This window comes from Equus quagga, chromosome 10 (genome assembly GCF_021613505.1).
Source record: "Equus quagga isolate Etosha38 chromosome 10, UCLA_HA_Equagga_1.0, whole genome shotgun sequence".
NCBI lineage: Eukaryota > Metazoa > Chordata > Mammalia > Perissodactyla > Equidae > Equus > Equus quagga.
This window is the reverse complement of record NC_060276.1, coordinates 15736003-15758939: the sequence shown is the minus strand read 5'-3', so window position 1 is coordinate 15758939 and position 22937 is coordinate 15736003. Positions and strand designations below refer to the sequence as shown.

The window sequence follows — 22937 nt, the reverse complement described above, 5'->3', positions numbered from 1 at the left end:
CAGGATCTACACGCCTCTTTGCTTCTAGACCGATCACCAGCCTCGAGGCCCAGCAGGCCCCAAAAGGTCAGGTACGAAGGGTGACCCATGAAGAGGCAAGCTACACATCAAAAGAACGGCATGATTTTTTGGATTTCTACAGCGAGAAATCTGGGGACGCTGTGTGGAAATGGATATTAAGGGTGTGAGATAACAGTATGAAGAACATAACATTGGATCAGGCTGAATATATGGATATGGGCCTCCTAAGCAGAGGTTCTGGACTCAAAGATGCAGCTCAAGGGGCTAGAAAGGGCGCTAACACTTTGGTTGGTTGGTTGGTTGGCTGAAACACGAACCAAAAGGTTGTCTACACTATATGAAGTTGAAATGCTAGAACTGCCTTGGTATAGCGTATCTGAAAGTTGAGGGAGACGGAAGTGTAAAAGTGGATTTATCATGTAAGACCTGTTCACCCATCCCAGGAGGGTGCAGAGAACACAACTGTGAGAAATAAATTTGGGAGGGGAATCCCAACAACCTTGAAGAACTGTGATCACTCTTCTCTCTAGGTCAGAAATTACAGTGGGAACTACTGCCACTGAACTGGTATCCTCAAATGCAATGGGGGTAACTGGGCTCCAGGGTGGCAGGGGCCAAGTGAGGGTACTTAATCAACAGAGACAAGGTAGATACAGTTATTGTAGTGGACAGTAAAGTCAAAGCAGTAATGAGAATAGTCTGACTCACAGAGACCTATGGTGTTGGCTAGTTGACCATGCTGTCCCTCGAAATGAAATAGATAGGCAGTGTACTAAATTCTTACTTGAGCTGTATAAGCAGAAGAGTTCTAGGATGAGTGCACCCAAGTCTAATTTGAATCACCAAAACAGAGTCATGGCCCCTCAATCAATTCCCAGACTTGAGCCAGTTTACAGACCCAGAATCCCTTGAATGAAGGGGAGGCCAGGTCCCCTGAGGAAGGACCCCACTACACTGCCAAGATATATATACTGTTAAGCTTTCTGTCAGCAACTGGAAGAACCCCCACACAGGTTCCCTGACCTGTGGAGTGAGAACTATTATGGCGAGAAAGGCCAAGTAGAAGCCACTAGAACTTCCTTTACCTAGGAAAATAGTAAACCAAAAGCAATACCACATTCCTGGGGGGATTTCAGAGATTCGCGCCACCATCAGAAACCTGAAACCCGCAGGGTTGGGGATTCCCACTACATCCTCATTCAACTCGCCTGTTCAGCCCGTGGAGAAAACAGATAGAGTTTCGAGGATGACAGTGGTTCATTGTAAACTTAACCAGGTGGTGACTCCACTTGCAGCTGCTGTTCCAGGTGTGAGTTCATTGCTTGAGCAAATTAACACATCCCCTGGTACGTGGTATGCAGCTATTGATCTGGCAAAAGCATTTTTTTCAATAACTGTTAGGAGAGACCCCCAGAAGCAGTTTGCTTTCAGCTGGCAAGGCAAGCAATACACCTTCACTGTCCTATCTCCGGGACGTATCAACTTTCCAGCCCCATGTCATAATTCAGTTCGTGGATATCTTGATCAACTTCCAGCCCCATGTCATAATTCAGTTCATGGATGTCTTGATCAACTTTCCCTTCCACAAGACGTCACAAAGGTCTATCACATTGATGATGATATGCTGATTGGACCTAGTGAGCAACAAGTAGCAACTACTCTAGACGTCAGGGCTTCCCTGAGTGTCCCTCGGCTCCAGCTTGAAGCTCAGTGACTTTCATGTTTCCTGAGGCAAAGCCTCCTCCAAAAGCACTTGTGTGCCCAGCCCATTGTTTGTAACCCAGGAGCCAATCTGCCGTCACTTATGGCCACAACAGGGCCCAACAGAAAGGGTATTATCACAGGAATCTGATGGCAAACCTTCAATGGAAGACCACGGCCTGTCCCTTTGGACCCAACAAAAGAAAAGGATGGTTTAAACTAGAAGGGTTTTTTGATGCCATGTCCTTGAGTGAAAATGTGTGATTGTGTGTGGAGGGTGTGGGGAGAGGGCATGTCTGTGAGTGAAAACGTGTGTGTGTGATTGTGTGTGGGGAGAGGATCATGTTCATGAGTGAAAATGTGTGTGTGTGATGGTGTGTGGAGGGTGTGGGGAGAGGTCATGTCCATGAGTGAAAATGTGTGTGATTGTGTGTGGAGGGTATGGGGAGAGGTCATGTCCATGAGTGAAAACGTGTGTGTGTGATGGTTTGTGGAGAGTGTGGGGAGAGGGTCCCCCCCAGGGCACGGATTTCCCCCCTAGATCTTCTGAAGTACTTCACTCCCCCTTTCCCTCTCTCCTCTTTCCCAGATGCTCCGTTCCTCACTGCTAGATAAGCTAACCTGGGGGGCCCTGGGGCCAGTGACCTCGAACCTCAGTGCCAAATGGGTTTTCTAAGTTCACCATTACCTGAGACCCAGCGCTGCAGAGGAGACCAGACTGCTGACCCCAATACAACAACAGCTAATGGCTTTAATCACTGTGTGCCAGCAGTATGATCATGGCGGCAGTGTGATCAAAACGTACACGCTGCTCTCCCTTTAATCCTCAAAACCATCCCAGAAGCCATTTTACCAACAAGGAAATTGAGGCCCGAGGAGGAAGAATAACTTGCCCAAAGTCCCATAGCTGGTGGGCAGCGAACAAGAGCCGGGATTTGAAGCCCTTAGTTCGCGCTCCAGCGCGGACAGTAACTATTGCAGCAGCAACGCTGCCTCCGGTGGAAACGGGCGCTCTTCACGGCTCACTGTGCGCTGGGGGAGAATCTGGAGGATGGACGTTCCAGACTAAACTCCACAAAGTCACTCGCCCATGTGAGGTCTGCTCGGGGCAATCAAGAAAATCCGAATGGGGAACTAAGACTCCATGATGTCCGTCTTTGGAACCAACCAAACCATAGATAACAACCCCTCTCTCTCCCTCTCTCTCTCTCACTCACTTATTGTCTCAGTCTCGCAAGTTCTCTCTGCTTAGACTCTAAATGAGTCACAGCTTCTTCGCAGCTCTGCGGACGCAGCTTCTGCACCCTGCTGTGGCTCTCCAGGGACAAGATGGTCAGGAACCGCTCCTACACCAGTAGCTCTAAGATCTGCTTCATGGTGAGAATGTCAGGCCTGAGAGACCCACCCATGGTAAAGCTCCAGGAATCACCTGAGTGTTTCCTGGGAACAAGCGACAGAACCCACAGAAGCGCAGGTGGGAGGCCTTCACACTGGGCCGTCAGTTGGGCAGCCTGGCTCCAGGCGCAGGAACTCCTCTGGTTTCACAATCAGGAGCCGAGCCCTTTTTGCTTCTGGGAGCCTGGGCCAGAAGCCACCGTCAGGCTCCACGACCACCTTGGCCCTGAAACCCGCCACAACAGCCGGCGAAGGCTTCCAGCGCCGGGTGCGACAATAAACAGCATCCGCAGGAGTCGGTGTGCCTGGGGCTCCAAGTCTCAGCCCATGAGCCTAACTCCAGTCCAAGCAGAGCTGTCTCCAGTGCCTTGGCCTCTATGGGTTCAGGACAGAGAGCCGCCTGCCCCCTCGTCTCAACTCCATGAGGGCCTCTGGGAGGCACAGTTGCAGGCAACTCTCTCCTTTCTGTCCCAGATCCACGTAAGACTAGGTCTTGGTCCCATGCAGGAAGTACCAGCACTAAAGTTTGGCGTCCAAAGAACAACAGTACTAGCTCGGGACCAATGTGAGGACTACCTTTCCTGAATGACAGCATTGCACCTCGCCTAGCACGGCTCACCGCGGACCACCCACAAGGGAAAATTTGACGCCAGGGGCGGGACCAACGACGGACCAATTGGAAGACAAGAGGCGGGGCTATCGGGCGAGCCCCAAAACCCAAGAGCCTTCTGGTGGCGGCTACTGGCGGACATGGATGTAGCTAGGTGGGGTAGAAAGGTGGAAGCTCGGTTGTTTAAAAGAAGAAAATACAAAGGTACCTCAAGGCCACTGTAACCCGAGAGGAGAAGATCAGAATCATAATCCCTAGGAAAGCTTATTAAAATGCGAATTCCCTAGCTCATCAGAAATCCAGTGCGTCAGAGTGTCGGGGTGGGGCCCACAAATCTGAATTTTTAACAAGCTCTCCCAAGAAATTCTTCCTACACAGAGAGGTTTGAGAATCACTGACCCAATAATAAAAGATTTAAAGGACGTCCCCACCAGCTCCGGTTACTCTAGAGCTGATGGGAGAGAAGTCCTCGCTAGGATCAAGATCAGGGCACACCCCACCCAATCCCCTGGGATCTAGAAGCGCCTAGGACCGGAAATAGGATCGCTTCCAAAATAGCTTGAGGCCTGGTGGAAGCTAAGGAAATGCCCAGCCCTTCCCACGTCAGCATCCTTCTGGGCCCAGACGTCTGGCCCGGTGGCAAGGGGGCTGCTGGGAGATGTAGTTTGCAGCGCAGCTGCGCGCCTGCGCCCTGGGCAGCTGCACTCGGTGAGCCTGGGAGAGCCGTGGGCGCCGAGGCGGTGAGTCCCGGAGCGGCCAGAGGGCGTGGCCGTCCCTGGGGCGCGGGCGCGGGCGCGGGCGCGGGTAGCGGGGCTCTGGTCCCACTCCTGCTCCACGAACTGGCCGCATCCAGCCCTGAGCTGGCGGCGGGCGCGGGAAGGTACGAAGGGCGGCAGGCCCCTGTCCGGCCCAGGTCCCCGCTGCTGCTCCCTGCGATCCAGCCAGGCCTTCCCGGGGGTCGTCGGGACCTGGGACCACCCCCTCGGGCGGACTGACATCTTCACCCAGGGGCGCGATGGGGCCGCGCCTGCACCCCTGGCATCCGATTTCACACCGTCTTTGAGAGCTTTCAGGTTTTCGTCCCCGTTTCTCTCCCCGAGTGCCCTCTTTTCACACAGCTCCTTATCCATGGGCCCTGGGAGCGCGGCTTCATTCAGGAGGGTTTGGGGAGAAGCCACCAGCCCGGGGTGGAGTGGAGTTTTCATCTGGAAGGGCCCACGGAGGGAAACCCGGAGGATCAGGTCGACTCCCCGGGAGACGTGGTGGAAGGTTGGGGTCAGTCGGCGGAGGGCTGCCCAGCTGTGAGGCAGGAGGGGGTAACGGAGGGTGACAGCCAAAAGCCACACGGTTCCTGGCTGCCCTCCAGCGACGGTCAGGTGCCTGGCAAGGGAAAGAGAAGCTGCCTAGGAATGAGTCCCCAGGAGCATTTCTTGAGCACTTGCTCTGTCCCAGGCACACTGCTGTCCGCTCTCCAGACGATGGGCTGCGCCGCAGGAAATTTTGTGAAATAGATGCTATGATTATTCTCATGTGACGGACAGAAGCCCTGGGTGTCAGGGTCACGCGCCTTGCAGGTTATCACCCCTCCATCCGTCTGCCCCTAAAGTCCCGGCTACCATCAAGAGAAAGGGTGGTAGGGGGACAGTGTCCATTTGGGATGACTCAATGGGAAGCGTCCTGAGTATTTTTTTCTTGATCCCCCCCAGGAAAGAGGACAGGAACATGAGGCGGGTGGACAAGTACAGGGAGAGAGGCCCCATAGCACGTAGGCAGGGCCTCGTCTGGAGACTTGTGGAGACATGTCTGTGACCGCCTCTGTGACCTCAGAGATTGTGCTAAGAATGCTTGGATGTTTGTAGACATGGGCATGGCAGGAATCTATGGAGTCTGGCCTCGTCACCACGTCCCTCTGGCATTTGCTCTGTGACCTGGGACAAGTGATCCAGTCCTCCTAAGCCTCACCCCTCTGCGCCCTCCTCTGTATTCCGGGCACGATGCTAGTGCCCACCTCCTACCACGGGGCGAGGGCTCCATGAACTAGTAGACAAGCAGGCTTAGAGCAGCGCCTGCTCCCGGCCTGATGAACCTGAGAAGTGTCCTTCGTTACTGACGCAGACCACATTCCTGGTGGCCCGCCCTGCTGCCACGGATTTTTCTCCTGAGAAAGCCTCTTGGGAGGCTACAGCAGGATGAGGGGCACGGTGATGTCGGCTGAACTGCGCACACCACGAGGGGAGAACAAGGAGGGGTTGAGGATTTGCGCCTTTGCCAGTCGTGGCTCTGGCTGAGGGGCCGTGGGTGAAGGAGACTCAGGGTTCCCCGAGGCTGGATGGACGGCCAGGCTTATTCACCGGGGTTATGAGTGTTGCTGCTCCGCTTCTTCTGCGCCTGCCTGTATTCAGAAACACAGGCCATCCAGGCTTAGACTGGGCGTGGGGCTGCGGGCCTGCCCAGCATGCTGGGTCCTCCTTAGGGGCGGGGCTTCTCAGCCCTGCTGGGTGGGGGGGGGGGGGGGGGGGGGGGTAAGTTCTAGAGCAGAGCTGCCCACAGAACCCTCTGCCCTGCGGGCTGTCGAGCGCTGGAAACGTGCGTAGGAGCGGAATTTTTATTTTAGCCAGGTCCACGTGGGTCTAGTGGCTACCATATTGGACAGCGCAGTGCTAGAGGGTCCCTGGATGGGCTTGGACATTTTCTGAATCTTTTGGTTTTTCCAGGAAGGGCGTCCATGGCTTTTGTCATATACTCAAACCCACCACCAACTTGACAATCTGCAGCTTTAGGGCTTTGGTGAAAATTGAGCAATTAAGAGAGCTAAGTATGCCCTCTGGTAACCACTGCTGCCTCTCCTCTCTCCTTTTGCCCTGTCCTCAGCTGTAGGTGGCTCCCTGCCCCACAATTACACAAAGAAACCAGTTGCAATCTGAGACTTCAGGCCCCGCATAAGGTGTACACTGCTGGAAGGGGCGATGGCGGTGGCCCTGGGGTGTGCCATCCAGGCCTCCTTGAATCAGGGCTCGGTGTTTCAAGAGTATGATACTGACTGTGAAGTCTTCCGCCAGCGCTTCCGGCAGTTCCAGTACAAAGAAGCAGCTGGGCCCCACGAAGCTTTCAACAAACTCTGGGAGCTCTGCTGTCAGTGGCTGAAGCCAAAGATGCGTTCGAAGGAGCAAATCCTGGAGCTGCTAGTGTTGGAGCAATTCCTAACCATTCTGCCCACGGAGATAGAGACCTGGGTGAGGGAGCACTGCCCAGAGAATAGAGAAAGAGTTGTGTCCCTCATAGAAGACTTACAGAGAGAACTTGAGATACCAGAGCAGCAGGTGAGAAACGAGTTTTGGATCTTGGTAATTAAACCAAAAGAATGAGCAGGGACATCTGGTACTAGATGAGCCATGTTGTCCTTGTGCCGCAAGATTTCCCCACAGTGATTTCCATTTTTTCCTTCTGATGGAGTCAGCATATGTTTCAGTGATTCTCAACTATTAAACCCAACTCCTCTTCTATAACAAATATGTGGTTATGTCACCTTGACTATCCTAAAATGAAATTTATAGGTAATGTAATCTACCTACATACATAAAATCAAAAACATCAATAGAATAAGTGCTCTTTGGGCCAAATGCAGCCCAAGACCTGTTTTTATATAGCCTATGAGCTAATAATGGTTACTTCCTTTGTAAAGTGTTGTTAAAAAAAAAAAAAGAATAGGCAACAGACCAACATGACCCACAAAGCCTAGAATATTTACTATCTGGCTCTTTAGAAAAAAAGTTTGCCAACCCTGAGTCAAGTAGAGTCTAGAAGGAATATAAAGAGAAGGCAGGTGGTTTATTATAAACTAGTAAGCATTTCAGCGTGCACGTGTTTGGGCTGGACCGCAGCAGCGAACCTCGCGAGCTGTCAGATGCTCCCTCTATGCGCACGCGCGCTGTGAGGCCCACGGCCCGAAGTTCAGACGGTCGCAGCTCCAAACTCTGAGCGGTGTGGCTGCTGGTCATGGGATTTTCCCAAGTGGCAAACAAGTCTTGGTAAATCTGGACAGTAGGTAGGATAGTGTCTCTTTGATTTCCAAAGTAGTGCTTTCCTAGAAAATTCAAGTCATGCTAAATTATGCAAAATTATTTTGTTTTTATATGACAGCCAGGGTGAAGTTCTTGACAGGTTCTTTTACCCACGTGACTGTTTGAGGGGGACATTCCAAAATTGGTAGGGACCTGGAACAACTCTGTGCTGTGAAATACGTAGACTCCCATGTCTGCCCGCTAGACTCTGATAGCCACCGGCTGCCATTGTAGCCACAGCGCCCCACGGGGACAGTGGCTCTGTCCTCTCTTCAGAAGCACCGAGTGAATCCTGTTTGGGGCTGGGCCCAGGGCAGATCTTTGGGAGAAGGGAGGTTGGGCATTAGGCGCTCTGCCGTCTCGTGTGCTGGTGGGGCTCTGCCCTTAGCCTGTCTGAACAGGACTCTTCCAAAGGTCCCTGCCCCCTCGGATGGAAAGAATTTGTGGTTTCCCTTCCTTTCTCTGTCTTCTTGTTTGGCTTACGATATAAGATTTCCTCTCCGTATGGTCTAGTCTTGCACTGCCCAGCACAGTAGCCACCAGCCAAGTGTGGCTCATGAGCGATGAAATGTGGCCCATCCAAATTGGATATGCTGTAAGTATAAAACGCACGCCATGTTCAGCAGGCTTCATATGAAAAGTAAAGTGGGTGAAATATGTCATTAATGATTGTTTAAATCGATTACATTCTGAAATTATGATATATTAGATATGTTGGGTTAAACAATGCATATTATGAAGATTGACTTCACTTGTTGCTTTTTTTTCTATATGACCACTGGAAAATTTACAATGACATGGGTAGCTCACATTATATTGCTGCTGGGCAGTGCTGTCTAGACTCCAGAGTGATCGGTTCTGGCATTTCCCCAGATCGACAGGCAGGAAATGCTGTTGGAAGAACTGGCACCAGTGGGGACGGCACACATGCCACCAGACATCCACCTGGAGTCACCTCCCCTACAAGTCATGGGACCTGGCCCCGAGGCCCCAGTGGCAGAGGCGTGGATGCCACAGGCAGGGCCACAGGAGCTGGGCTTCGGTGCTGCTGGGGCGTGCCAGCCCTTTCTGGACCCTGGTAAGGCAAGGGCTTTCTTTCCTCTCTCTGCTCTCTGTTTTGAGAGCTCAAGAGTTCTCCAAAGTTGGGGTTGGGTTAGAAACACTGATTCCCCCTTGGAAACGGATCAGTCTGACAGAGAGTAAGAGGAGGGACTGTCTCTCTAGGAATGGCTGGAACAGGGCATGTTAGAAAGAACGGGATTAAAACCCCCCCTACTCTAATCACCCTGTTCAAGAAGCCTATTTTTCTCTTTTCAATTTTTTTATTGTGGTAAAATACACATAACCTAAGATTTGCCATCTTAACCGTTTTTACATGTACAGTTCAGTGGTATTTAATACATTCATAATGTTGTGAAAACACCACCATCCAGCTCCATAGCTATTTTTATCTTGTAAAACTGAAACTCTATACTAATTTTAACAATAATTGCCCATTCCCACCTCCTCTGCCCAGCACCTGGCCACCACCATTAAACTTTGTCTCAATGAACACGACTGCTCTATGTACCTCATGTAAATGGAATCATACGGTCTTTGTCTTTGAGACTGACTTATTTCACTTAGTGTAATGTCTTCAACATGTTGTAGCATGTCAGAATTTCCATCCTTTTAAAGGCTGGATAGTCTTCTTCCATTGTGTGTATATACCACCTTTTGCTCATCCATTTTCTGTAAATGTATACTTGGGTTGCTTTTACGTTTTAACTATTGTGAATAATGTTTCTTATGAACATGGGTGTACAGATGTCTTTTTGAGACCCTGCTTTTACTTCTTTTGGGTATACAACCAGAAGTGGAATTGCTGGATCATATAGTAATTGTTTTTAATTTTTTGAGGAACTGCCAGACTATTTTCCACAGCAGCTGTGCCATTTTACATTCCCACCAGCAGTGTACAAGCTTTCCAATTTCTCCATATCCTTGTCAACACTTGTAACTTTCTGTTTTTTTGATAGTAGTCATCCTAATGTCTGTGAAGTGGTATCCCATTGTACTTTTGATTTGCATTTCCCAAATGATTAGTGATGTTGAACATCTTTTCATCTGCTTATTGACCATTTGTGTATCTTGTTTGAAGAATGTCTGTTCAAGTCCTTTGCACATTTTCGAATCAGGTTGTTTTTTGTGGTTGTTGAATTTGAAAGTTCTCTATATATTCTGGATATTAATCCTTTATCAGATATATGATTTGCAAGTATTTTTCACATTCAATAGGTTGAATTTTTACTCTGTTGATATTCTTTTTTTTTTTCCTGAGGAAGATTAGCCCTGAGCTAACATCTGTGTCAGTCTTCCTCCACTTTATATGTGGGTCGCCACCACAGCATGGCTGATGAGTGATGTTGGTCCACACCAGGGATCCAAACCCTCAAACCCAGGCTTCCAAAGCAGAGTGTGCTGAACTTAAATATGTCATGGGACTGGCCCCAATATTGTCTTTTGATGAACAGATTTTTAAAATTTTCATGAAGTACTCTGCATCTACCTTTTCTTTTGTTGCCTGTGCTTTTGGTGAATATCCAAGAAATCACTGCGAAATCCAATATCATGAAGTTTTGTCCTGTATTTTATTCTAAGAGGTTTATAATTTTAGGTCTTACTTTTAGGTCTTTGATCCATTTTGAGTTAATTTTTGTGTATGGTATCAGGTAAGGGTCCAACTTCCTTCTTTTGCACATGCATATTCAGTTTTTCCAGCACCGTTTGTTGAAAAGACTGTCTTTTATCCACTGAATGATTGTGGTACCTTTGTTAAAAATCATTTCACCATATATGTGAAGGTTTATTTCTGGGCTGTCTGTTCTATTCCGTTGGTCTGTATGCTGGTCTTTATGCTAGTACCAAGCAGTTTTGATTACTGTAACTTTGTAGTAAGTTTTGAAATCAGAAAGTGTGAGTCCTCTAGCTATGTTCTTCCTTTTCAAGACTGTTTTGTCTATTCAGGGTTCCTGGAGATTCTATGTGAATTTTAGGATGGGTTTTTCTATTTCTGCGAAAAATGTCATTGGAATTTTGATAGACCTTGCATTGAATCTGTAGATCACTTTGGGTAGTATTAACATCCTAATAATATTAAGTCTTCCAATCCATGAACATGGGATGTGTTTCCATTTATGTCTTCTTTAATTTCTTTTACCAATGTTTTGTAAATTTTATTGTACAAGTCTTTCACCTACTTGTTTAATTCCTAAGTATTTTATTCTTTTTGGTGCTACTGTAAATGGAATTGTTTTCACAATTTCCAGAATTATTCATTGTCCATTGTTAGTGTATAGAAATGGAACTGGTTTCTGTTTATTCTGTATCCTGGTACTTTGCTGAATTCATTTATTAATTCTAATGGTTTTTTAAGGGAATCTTTAGGGTTTTCTACATATTAAGTTGGATAATCTGCCAATAGAGGTCATTTTACTTCTTCCTTTCCATTGAATACCTTTTGCTTCTTTTTCTTGCCTAATTGCTCTGGCTAGAACTTCCAGGACTGTGTTGAGTACAAACGGCCAAAGCAGGCATCCTTGCCTTCCTGATCTTATAGGAAAAGCTTTCAGTCTTTCACCATTGAGTATGATGTTCCTGTGGGTTTTTCATATGTGGTTTTCATTTTGTGGAGGTAATTTCCTTCTATTCCTATTTTGTTGAGTATTTTTATCATGAAAGGATGTTGAATTTTGTCAAATGCTTTTTCTGCATCAATTGAGGTGATCATGTCAGGTTTTTTCTTTCATTCTGTTAATGTGGTATATTACATTGCTTGATTTTCATATGTTGAAACATCCTTGCATTCCAGGAACACATACTACTTGATGATGGTGTATAATCCTTTTAATGTGCTGCTGAATTCGGTTTGCTAGTATTTTGTTGAGGATTTTTGCATGTTCTTTTCTTATAGTCTTTTTCTGGTTTTAGTATCAGGGTAATGGTGGTCTCAGAGAATGAATTAGGCAGTGTTTCTTCCTCTTTGATTTTTTGTAAAGGTTTGAGAAGGATTGATATTAGTTCTTCTCTAAATGTTTAGTAGAATCCACCAATGAAGCTAATAGGTCCAGGGCTTTTCTTTGTCAGGAGATTTTTTATTACTGATTCGATCTCCTACTAGTTATAGGTCTATTCAGATTTTTGTATTTCTTCATGATTTAATCTTCGTAGGTTTTGTATTTCTGTAATTTATCCATTTCATTTAGGTTGTCCAATTTGTTGGTGTTCAATTGTTCATAGTACTCTCTTATAATGCATTTTGTATGTAGAGTCATTGGTAATATCTCCATTTTAATTTTGATTTTAGTAATCTGAGCCTTCTCTTTTTTTCTTAGTCCACCTAGCTAAAGATTCATCAACATTGTTGATCTTTTCAAAGAACCAGCTTTTGGTTTCATTGATTTTCTGTTTTTCTAGTCTCTGTTTTGTTTATCTCTTCCTAATCTTTATTGTTTCCTTCCTTTTGCTAACTTTGGGTTTAGTTTTCTTCTTTTCCTACTCGTTCCTTAAGTTGTAAAGTTATGTTGTTGTTTTGGGATCTTTCTTGTTTATTAATGTAAGTATTTATAGCTATAAATTTCCTTCTTAGCACTACATTCACTGTGTCCCATAAGTTTTGGTGTGTTTTGTTTTCATTTTCATTCATCTCTAAGTATTTCTAATTTTTCTTGTGATTTCTTTGATCCATTGGTTGTTTATAAATGTAATATTTAATTTTCACAAATTTGTCAATTTTCCAGTTTTCCTTCTGTTACTGATTTCTAACTTCAGCCCATTGTGGTCAGAGTAGATACTTTGTATGATATCTATCTTTTTAAGTCTATTGAGACTAATTTGTGGCCTAACATATTGTCTATAGCCTGGAAAATGTCCCATGTGCACTTGAGAAGAATGCTGTTGTTGTTGGGTTGAGTCTTCTGTAAATGTCCATTAGATCTAGTTGGCTTATTGTGTTGTTTAGGTCCTCTGTTTCCTTACTTATCTTCTAACTAGTTGTTCTGCCAGTTATTGAAAATGGAGTATTGAAGTCTCTGAGTATTATTGTAGAACTACCTATTTCTCCCATCATTCCTGTCAGTTTTTCCTTCATATATTTTGATGGTCTGTTATTAGGTGTGAAAATGTTTATAACTGTTACATCTCTTGTTGTATTGGACCTTTTTTTTAAGATTTTTTTCCCTTTTTCTCCCCAAGGTCCCCTAGTACACAGTTGTATATTTTAGTTGTGGGTCCTTCTAGTTGTGGCATGTGGGACGCCGCCTGAGCATGGCTCAATGAGTGGTGCCATATACACGCCCAGGATTCGAACCAGCGAAACACCAGGCCACCTGCAGTGGAACATGCAAACTTAACCACTCGGCCGTGGGGCTGGACCTTTTATTAATATATAATGTCCTTCTTTGTCTCTTGTAACTTTTTTTTGATTTAAAGTCTGTTTTGTCTGATATTAGTATAGCCACCTCTGTTCTCTTTTGGTTACTCTTTGCATGGAATATCTTTTTCCACCCTTTCATTTTCAATCTGTTTGTGTCTTTGGATATAAAGTGAGTCTCTTGTAAACAGCATGTAGTTGGATCATGTGTTTTTATCCATTCTGTCAAGCTCTGTCTTCTGATTGGAGTTTAACCTATTTACATTTAAAGTAATTACTGATAGGGAGAAACTTACTTCTGTCATTTTTGCTGTTTTCTACGTGCCTTATAGCTTTTTTTGTCCCTCATTTTGTGCATTACTGTCTTCTTTTGTGTCTAGTTGATTTTTTGTAGTGAAATGCTTAAGTCCCTTCTCATTTCCCTTTGAATGTATTTTCTTTGTGGTTACCATGGGGATTACATTTGACAGCCTGAATTTATAACGCTAATTTGAATTTTATAACATCTTAACTACAATAACATCCTAAAGCTCCTCTCCTTTACAGCTCCATCCCCACTTCTTCTGTTGTTGATATCACAGAATTACATCTTTATACATTTTGTGCCCCCAAACATAAACTACTAATTATTTTAAATGCATTAGTCTCTTAAATTATGTGGAAAAGAAAATGTGGAGTTACAAACAAGTTACAATAATACTAGCTTTTAGACTAATAATTATGTTTTTAAAAATGTATTAGTCACTTAAATCATATAGAAGACAAAAAGAGGAATTAGAAACCATTGTTACAGTAACAGTAGCTTTTATAATTGCCCACCTATTTACCTTCACTGAGATCTTTATTTCTTCATAGGGCTTCAAGTTACTGTCTAGTGTTGTTTTTATTTCATCCTGCAGGATTCCCTTGAGTATTTCTTGCAGGGCAGGTGTAATGGTAATGAACACCCTCAAGCTTTTGTTTATCTGGGAATGTCTTAATTTCTCCTTCACTTTGAAGGACAGTTTTGCTGGATATAGGATCCTTGGTTGACAGTTTATTTCTTTTAGCACTTTGAATATATCAGCTCACTGCCTTCTGGCCTCTATGGTTTCTGATGAGAAATCTGCTGACTTTCTTATTAAAATTCCCTAGTACATGATGTGTTTCTTCTCTCTACTGTTTTCAAGATCCTCTCTCTGTCTTTGGCTTTTTCAGGTTTGATTATAATGTGTCCTGGTGTGATCTCTTTGAGTTCATCTTACTTGGAGTTTGTCAAACTTTGTGGATGATTGTATTCATCTCTTTCATCAAATTTGGGAAGTTGTCAGCCATTATTTCTTCATATATTCTCTCTGCCCCTTTCTCTCTCTTCTGCATCTGGGATTCTTACAATGTATATGTTGGTCGTTTTGATGCTGTCCCATAGGTCCCTTCGGCTCTGTTCACTTTTCTTCGATCTTTTCTTATTTCTCTTCCTCAGACTCAATCATTTACATTGTCCTATCTTCAGATTTGCTGATTATTTCTCCTGCCTGCTCAAATCAGCTTTGAATCCCTATACTGAATTTTACATCTCGATTATTGTACTTTTCAGCTCCAGAATTTATTATTGGTTTCTTTTTAGGTTTTCCATATCTTTACTGATATTTTCATTTATTCATACATCATTTTCTTTACTTTCCCATATCTTCCTTTAGTTCTTTGAGCATCTTTAAAATAGTTTCTTTTAAGTCTTTACCTAATAGATTTTCCATCAGTTCTTTTTCAGAGAGTTTCTGTTGATTTTTTTTTCCTTTGAATGGGCTATACTTTCTTGTTTCTTTGTGTGACTTGTGGGGTTTTTGATGAAAATTGGACATTTGACTATAATAATGTGGTAACTCTGGGAATCAGATTCTCTCCCTCCCCCAAGGTTTGCTGCTTTTTTGTTATCATTTGTATTTATTATTTAGTTTTTTGATTGTTGTAGGCTATGTCTGTGCCAAAGATCAGACCAAGGTATAAACTTAAGGTCTTCTCTGGTCTTTTCTGAGCCTGCACCTTTCCCTAGGCATGCATGGTCATTTTCTGTTTGCCCATATATTGAGCTGCTTTTGAATGTCCTAGTCTTCAATGTCTGGTCCAAAAAGCAGAAAAAGAGAAAAACTAAAGAGGAGAAAAGGTTGCTGACACTTTAAATCTCCTGGAAGTCACTTCAGTAGGAGGGGAAAGGGCTTGCAGCAATGGGGGGAGGTATAACAACAATAGCCACCACCTCTTTGTCTGCAGCTCTATGATAAAAAGCAGCAATCAGTGATCAGAGCCCAGATCCCTGATACTTAGCGTATTGGGTCCTTTTTGCCCACCCTGGCTCCCACAAGCTGTGCGCAAGTGGCTCCAGGAACACGTGCACAGCTGCCTGCCACAGGGCTGGGGTTGTGGGATAGGTAGGTGCTGCTGTGCTTAGAGCTGAAATTGACCAAAAATAACCACAATTTACCATCCAAGCCTTCCACTGGAAGTTGCAAGGCCTCAATAGACTCTAGATTTCCAAAACAATTACATCAGACAGACTCTGCCAATGTAATTATTGTCTAGGTGGGGAGAGAGGTGCTTCCTGCTCTGCCATCTTTCCGGAATCCTCTCTACCTCAAGAGGCCTTTGATCCAGAATGTTATACAGGGAAACTGTGGGAGTTTGGATGCTCTGGATGTGGATTCATTTCCCCTGCAAATTTTAATCAATGGGGTCTGTGATCCGGTGGGTCCCAAGGGCCTCAGTTGTTTTTATAGCATAAGAGCTACATTCAAACTTGATAGTTTATTAGTATCCTCACTTCAGTTCCTTTCAGAGGATTTAATTCCCACAGTATAAGGGAGATACCTATCTCATTTCATCCAAACTTGGAACAGTGTTTCTCCAGGTGTAGTCAGCAGACTGCGCAAGTCAGGATCACCTGGGTTGCATTGTTAACAAGCTCTCCAGGTAAGTGCTGTACATACTAAACTTTGAGAACCACTGCTCCAGACACTACAGGGGTTACTACTAGAAGGAGAAAGTCCAGGTGGAGAAAGGCAGCTGGACTGCGTAGTTGTTGTGTTCCTCTGTTTCACTTCCTTTGGGGATGTTCTTATGTTGCCAGCAGTGATCCCTGCCTCTACCCAACACCCTCCCACCACTGCCCCCCATCCCCGCCCATTAAAGCTTTGGCCCGAGGGTGGCCAGAAACCTCTCTCCTAACTCTCTCAGGCATAGCTTCAACGTGTCCACACATTCAAGACACTGTGAAATACTGAGAAAATGAAAGAGACATAAAAAATGAACATATTGAGAACAGTCCCCGTTACAAACTGTAGATGCCTGGTTGATCTGTAACTAGCTCAGTGCCAGGGCTTAGGAACCAAGTCCCTCTCCACATCTTAGCATTCATTCATTCAACCAATATACATGAGCACCTATTAAGAGCCAGGCACTGCGCCAGACCCTGGGGATTGGGCAGGACGCAAGGCAGCAGATCAGTCCCAGGCATCCTGGACCTTCAACTCCTGTGGACCGTTCAATCTGTAAATGGGACTGTAGGTCCTCCAGACGAGATGTAAATAGGACTGTAAAACAACGTGTTGGAGGGAGTAGGATGCTATGGGAGCCCCTAGGAGGGCCACCTAACCAGCTTTTGGCAGAGAGGGAGGACGTCCTGAGAGGGGAAGGGAGATCTGCACTGGAACCGCTAGGATGAATTGGAGTAAGCCTGCTGAGTGCTGGGAGTGGGGAGGGGAGAGGGCTCTGGGCGGAATGGACAGCCTGCGCAAGGCTGAGTGGGGTAGAGAGCTCTGCATATATGAAGAGCTCCTGCTGCAGTGGGAGGGGCACAGAGGAGGAGCGGAGGAGCCAGAGTGGTGTCAAAGAGCCTGGAGAGAGAAGCAGGGGCCAGGTCCTGAAGAACGTTGTCAGCCTTGCTGAGCACTTATGCTTTCTTATCAGGGGCCACTGGAGGTCCTTGAGTAGGGGAGGGATGGACACCGAGTTGCATTGTGTAGGTCACTCAGGCTACTGTAACAATGGGAAGACTGGAAGCAGGCATCCTTAGTCATCCACCTTACAGAGGAGAATATTCTGGACTAGGATTGTATCACTGATGATGGAGAGAAAAGGACTGATTCAAAAGATATGTAGGAAGTAGAAATTATGGAACTTGGTGAATGATTGGGTGTTGGGTGAAGAAGAAGAAGGGGTTAAAGATGGTGTCCAGGTTTCTGTTCAGTGAACTGGGGAGATGGTAATATTATTTACTGACATAGACAACATAAGAAGAGACTCAGATTTGGTGGGTCAAAGTGAGTTTAGATTTGATCATGTGGACTTTGAGGTGTTATAGGTCTCCAGAATGTTTTTAAATAAAGATGACAAAGAGGAAGAACCCACAAGTTCATATGCACGCATATTATGATCAAAGCAGAATGGTATAATGTTATTTATGTTCCAGTCTTTACATTACCTATAGTTTATAGTCTGTTAAAAAGTTCTAAAACATCTGTATTTTTGTGTGTATGCCTGCAACAAGTGGTAGGATTTGGATAGTAACATTTAATTATAAGTGTTTCTGCATATGCATTCCCACACTCCATGTTCATTTGCTCCTCTTGGCAACAGTGCCAGGTACAAAGATCACATATGATGCCGAGCAGCACTATTGCTGTTACTTATAGTACAGTAGAGCAAGGTCCAGTGTATTCAACAGTGGTGAGATAGAATGAGTTAAACAAGTAAGATATACCAATTTGGAGGAGAGGAATTTGCCCCTTTCTCATCACTGTTTAAAGTCATATAATGTGCTTTCCGAAATGGTACAAGACTGGGAGCAGCCCAGTTAAGTTCACATCCTCTGCTTCAGTGACCCAGGATGCGCTGGTTCAGATCCCGGGCACAGACCTACACACCACTCATCAAGCCAGGCCGTGGCAGGCATCCCACATATAAAATAGTGGAAGATGGGCACAGATGTTAGCTCAGGGCCTATCGTCCTCAAGAAATAAAATGATACAAGACTTATTGTTCCATAATTTAAAGGTTACTTACACTTTTACTGCTTTTTTTTAAAAAAAATGAAAACATCTTTAAAGTATTGCATGAAGCACATCTTATTGAAGGCTGAGTGGAAAGCACAGGATGCTAGTGGAGCAGAAGAAATTTAAAAGAAATGGAAGAAGTCAATTGATTTTATATTAAAGTTTGAAATACATTCCCTGTCGGTGAAAAGTTAAGTTGTTGAGTACATTTGAAATTAAATATATATATATATTTGTACACACACATATTCATCTAATGATCTTCATTTGATATAAGTGAATAAACACACACAGAGTAAAATAAAAAAGAACTTAAGTGGAAAATGCAAAGTGATTTAAGAAACACATAAACTTAAAAAAAATCCCTCCTTTGAATTTAAGCCAGACACACCAGACGTTAGAGGTAGCCAAAGGTATTAGAATGTCTGCAATCAGAAAGAATAGATGTGCTTGTCCTAAAAATATATAATATATAATTCTTATCTTTGAAAATGTGGACTTCAATATTAGTACACCAAATTTGGAACACATTTTCATTTGTCAAAGCTTTTGGGTTTTTTATTTAAATTGATGAGGTTTCACTAGGAAATTGTATGCAAAATATCAAAGATCACATCCTTTTGGTGATGAGGAATATGAGAAATGAAAATTTAAAGTAAAATATGGGGCAAACAAATGGTGTCTGCAAAGCATCAGAAGATTCTTGTTATTTAAATCTCTTCAGATTATCCTATTATACCAAGTAATATATCATTAGCTAATATCCAACCCCAACCATAGTCATGATATTTCTTGGGTCAGTGGAACCTTTATGACACAGTCTTTGATAATGGGGCTTGATGAAGTCATTCCCTGAGCATGGGATGGGGGAACATTCATCAATGAAGCACCTTCTTTGTTCCCTTAAATTGCTTTTTCCCTCTTTGTATTGGATAGCTATTGCTGCATAATAAATTACCCCCAAAACTTAGCAGCTTAAAGGAAAAAGCACTTATCCTTTCACAGTTTCTGAGAGTCAGGAATTTGAGAGTGGTTTACTGGGTGTTTCTGGCTCAGGGTCTCTCATACAGTTGTTGTCAAGATGTCAGCAGGGGCGGGCAGGAGGCCTCACATCCTTGCTAAGTGATCTTCTCCATAGGCTACCTGAGTGTCCACACAACAAGGCAGCGAGTTTTCCCCAGAGCAAACGAATCAAGAGAAAGCAAGGGGGATGCCACAATGTTTTTGATTAGCCACACACCATCACTGCTACCATATTCTATTCATTAGAAGAGAGTCACTAAGTCCAACCCATACTTAAGGAGAAGAAAATGGAACTCCACCTCTTGAAGGGAAGAATATCAAAGAGTTTGGGGGCGTATTTTAAAACAACTGTACACCCATGCTTCCCTGTCCCTACTAGCCTTTTACTTTTTACTTCAGTTTTTTAGGTCAGAAACTAATTTTTTTATTTTTCTTGAGTAAATTTCTTCAGTTAACTAGTTCAAATGGAATATATCCATGATGAGTCTTTTAACCATAACGTATCCTGGACGATACATTAACATCACTGGGAAACTAATGTTCTAGACTGTAATCAAAGAGGCAGAAGACATGATTGAACTTAAGGTAACAGGCTTTGGCTTCTATCTGTTTTGTCGTTAGTGCCATCAAGGTGACTCCGACTCCCAGCGACCCGGTGGACACCAGAGCAGAACCCTGCCCAGTCTTTTTGCTCCATCCCTTCACCTTCTGGTGCTCTATTAGACAGTGTTCTACTGCCATTCATAGAGTTTTCATGGCAGATTTTTTCAGAAATGGGTAGACAGGTCCTTCTTCCTAGTCTGTCTTAGTCGAAGCTCCGCTCAAACCATGGATGACCCTGCTGGTATTTGAAATACTGGTGGCATAGCTTTCAGTATCACTGCAACGCACAACCACTACAGTCTGACAACTGACAGATGGGTGGTGTGGTTCCCTGACCAGGAGACAACCCGGGCTGCGGCAGTGAGAGCAGCGAATCTTAACCGCTAGACCACCAGGGCTGGCTTTCTATCTGTAGGACCCTCCTTTTTATACTGACTGACAGCAATTGATATTTGTTCTATTGCTGTAAAACCACTCATCCAATGGTAATAGTAGCTCCACAGACTAGTTTCCATTGAGGGTAAAGAGAAGAGCCCCCTAACTGAAGTAGGCATTAGGGCCTGCTTTCTGACTGCCATTCAGCGTTGACCCAAAAGCCCTGGAGCCAAGCTATAAAATGTACAGAGTATTCTTATATAAATACAGGTGTCAATAGGATAAATTGCTAGAAGTGGGATCAGTTGGTTAATGGGCATTTAAAACTTTAATAGATATTATCAAATTGTCCTCCAAAATTATTGTACCAATTTATCCTCCCATCACAGCATATGAGAGTGCCAAAGTCTCCTCACCTTCACTTAGACTGTGTCATCAAACTCTTTGATCTTTGCTGTAAAGAGTCATAACTGTTCTCCCCATATTGACAGACAGAAAAAGGGCTGAGACCTGTGAAGGCCTTTTTCATAAGCATCAATTTCATTCAGCATTCATGATGCTGTTTTCTAGAATGTATAAGAGTAGAGATGGGAACTGAGGTCAGGAGGTGAGAGATGGGGCAAAGGGGAATGGTTAGAGGCCTTAGCTGACATGGGCTGTGAGCATAGGTTGGGGAATGCCAACTGGTCATAGTGTCAGGAGCAGGGCTTTGAGTGTCCAGGAACAGAGGCCAAGTGCACTGAGGCACAAGGATCTCAGTGTTACACAGGACGACAGGGTGGGTGGGAGTGGTAGATAGTCAGGAAGTGCGTGATATTAACATCCAGGAGGAAGCTCAAGTTTGAGCACATGTTTTCTGCATTCAAGGTGTGGGGGACTATCCTGATGCACCGGATTTTGGGCCAAACATTTTGAAAGCTGGCACCAGGAGTATGATGTTAGGGATGAAGAACCAAAGTGAAAGTTCTCAGGCCTCTTTATTTGGTGCTGTGCAGAAAGTAGCAGTTAGACTTGAGGGTCAAACCTTATGGGAAACCCATGAGACTCAGCTGCATGGTAGCAGTGCTAGGAGTCTTACCAGGGGTCTTAGTTCTCTTGGGTACTAGATTTTGCTTCCAGGACTGGTTTTAGTCCTTGGCAAGGTCTAATAGCTTCACTTTCACCCAAGGGGCCATTGTCTGGGCCAGATTTTCAAACTTATGTTTGATGAAATCTACAGCCTGAAGGGTTTCAAGTTCATGCTTGTAGGATGACATGGCCGTACGAACAGTTCCTGTCAGACCCCAAACTGTTTTTCCTGGCTTTTATATTAAGACACCCTGGGCTTCCAGGCTTCTCCCGCCCTAAGCCTTTGCTGCTTGTTGCTCTCTCCTCAGTCTCAGTTTCTTCCCACCTTTACCTGATGGCAGTTTCTTGGATCCATGACCTCCAGTTTGGTTTTACCTGTACCACATCATTCAATCATCCTACTCTTAGTTTTGACAACTAAGCATGAGCAAAATAGTGAATTTAAAAATCATTTCATTGGAAATGCATTTTATTTTTCTTGATCTGAAATCTATTGCCTTTTCCCTATGAAAATATAAAATGTTTTATGCCGCTTCTTAGGGTTTGATATAACGTACTGAAATTTAAATTTTCCTTCAGATTAATATTAGTCAAACTAACTTGCTAATATTATTTAATGATGTTACCACGTAAACGTTTTCTTACATTTAGATCTTTTAAAACAGCATTATTGAGATATAATTCACATACCATACATAGCAGTCATTTAAAGTATATAATTCATTGTTTTTTGGTATATTCCTAGATATGTACAACTATCACCCCAGTCAATTTTAGAATATTTTCATCACCTCACTAAGAAACTGTGTACCCTTTGGCTACGACCTCCTTCCCACCCATCTCTCCCAGGCATGAGCAACCATTGATCTACTTTCTGTCTATAGATTTGCCTATTCTAGGCATTTCATATAAATGGAATCATACAATATGTGGAATTTTGTGACTGACTTCTTTCACTTAGCATAATGTTTTCAAGGTTCAACTATATTGTAGCATGCATCAGCATGAATAATACTCATTCATTCATTCAGTATAGCGTGAATAATATTCGATTCTAAGGATATACCACATTTTTGTTTATCCATTCATCACTTGATGAACATTCAGATTGTCTCCACCTTTTGGCTATTACAAATGATGCTGCTGTGAAAATTTGGGTACAAGATTTTATATGGACGTATGTTTTCATTTCTCTTGGGTACATACCTAAAAGTGGAATTTCTGGGTTGTATGGTGACTTCTGAGGAATGGCCAGACTGTTTTCCAAGGTGGCTGCACCCTTTTCCATTCCCATCAGCCGTGTAGAGGAGGCTGATTTCTCCACATCTTTTGGCAACACGTTATTATTATATGACATTTTTATCCTAGCCATCCTAGTGGTGTGAGGTGGTATCTCTTTGACGTTTTGATTTGCATTTCTATGAAGACTAATGGTGTTGAACATCTTTTCACGTGCTTATTGGTTATTTGTATATCTTCATTTGAGGAATGTCTATTCAGATCCTTTGCCCATTTTTTAATTGGATTATTTGTCTTTTTATTATTAAGTTGTGTATGTTCTTTGTTTATTCGAGATAAAAGTCCCTTATTAGGTATATGATTTGCAAATATTTTCTACCATTCTGTGGTTCATCTTTTTGCTT

The 22937-nt window shown here is 44.0% G+C and overlaps 1 protein-coding gene across 3 annotated transcripts in view; it reads left to right on the top strand.

Annotated features, from left to right (window-relative positions):
• The first annotated feature begins 4398 nt into the window (after window positions 1-4398).
• ZNF449 (zinc finger protein 449) overlaps window positions 4399-22937 on the top strand; it is a 29925-nt gene continuing 11386 nt past the window's right edge. Inside the window, exons 1-3 of one of the 3 annotated variants that reach the window (XM_046672566.1) lie at window positions 4399-4467; window positions 6599-7047; window positions 8662-8866. In XM_046672566.1, coding sequence (XP_046528522.1) covers window positions 6694-7047; window positions 8662-8866 — 559 coding nt within the window. In that variant the 5' untranslated portion in view covers window positions 4399-4467; window positions 6599-6693. Of the gene's footprint in view, window positions 4468-4522; window positions 5302-6598; window positions 7048-8661; window positions 8867-22937 lie in introns of those variants that run through there. The other 2 variants (XM_046672565.1, XM_046672567.1) reach the window with 2 other exon arrangements.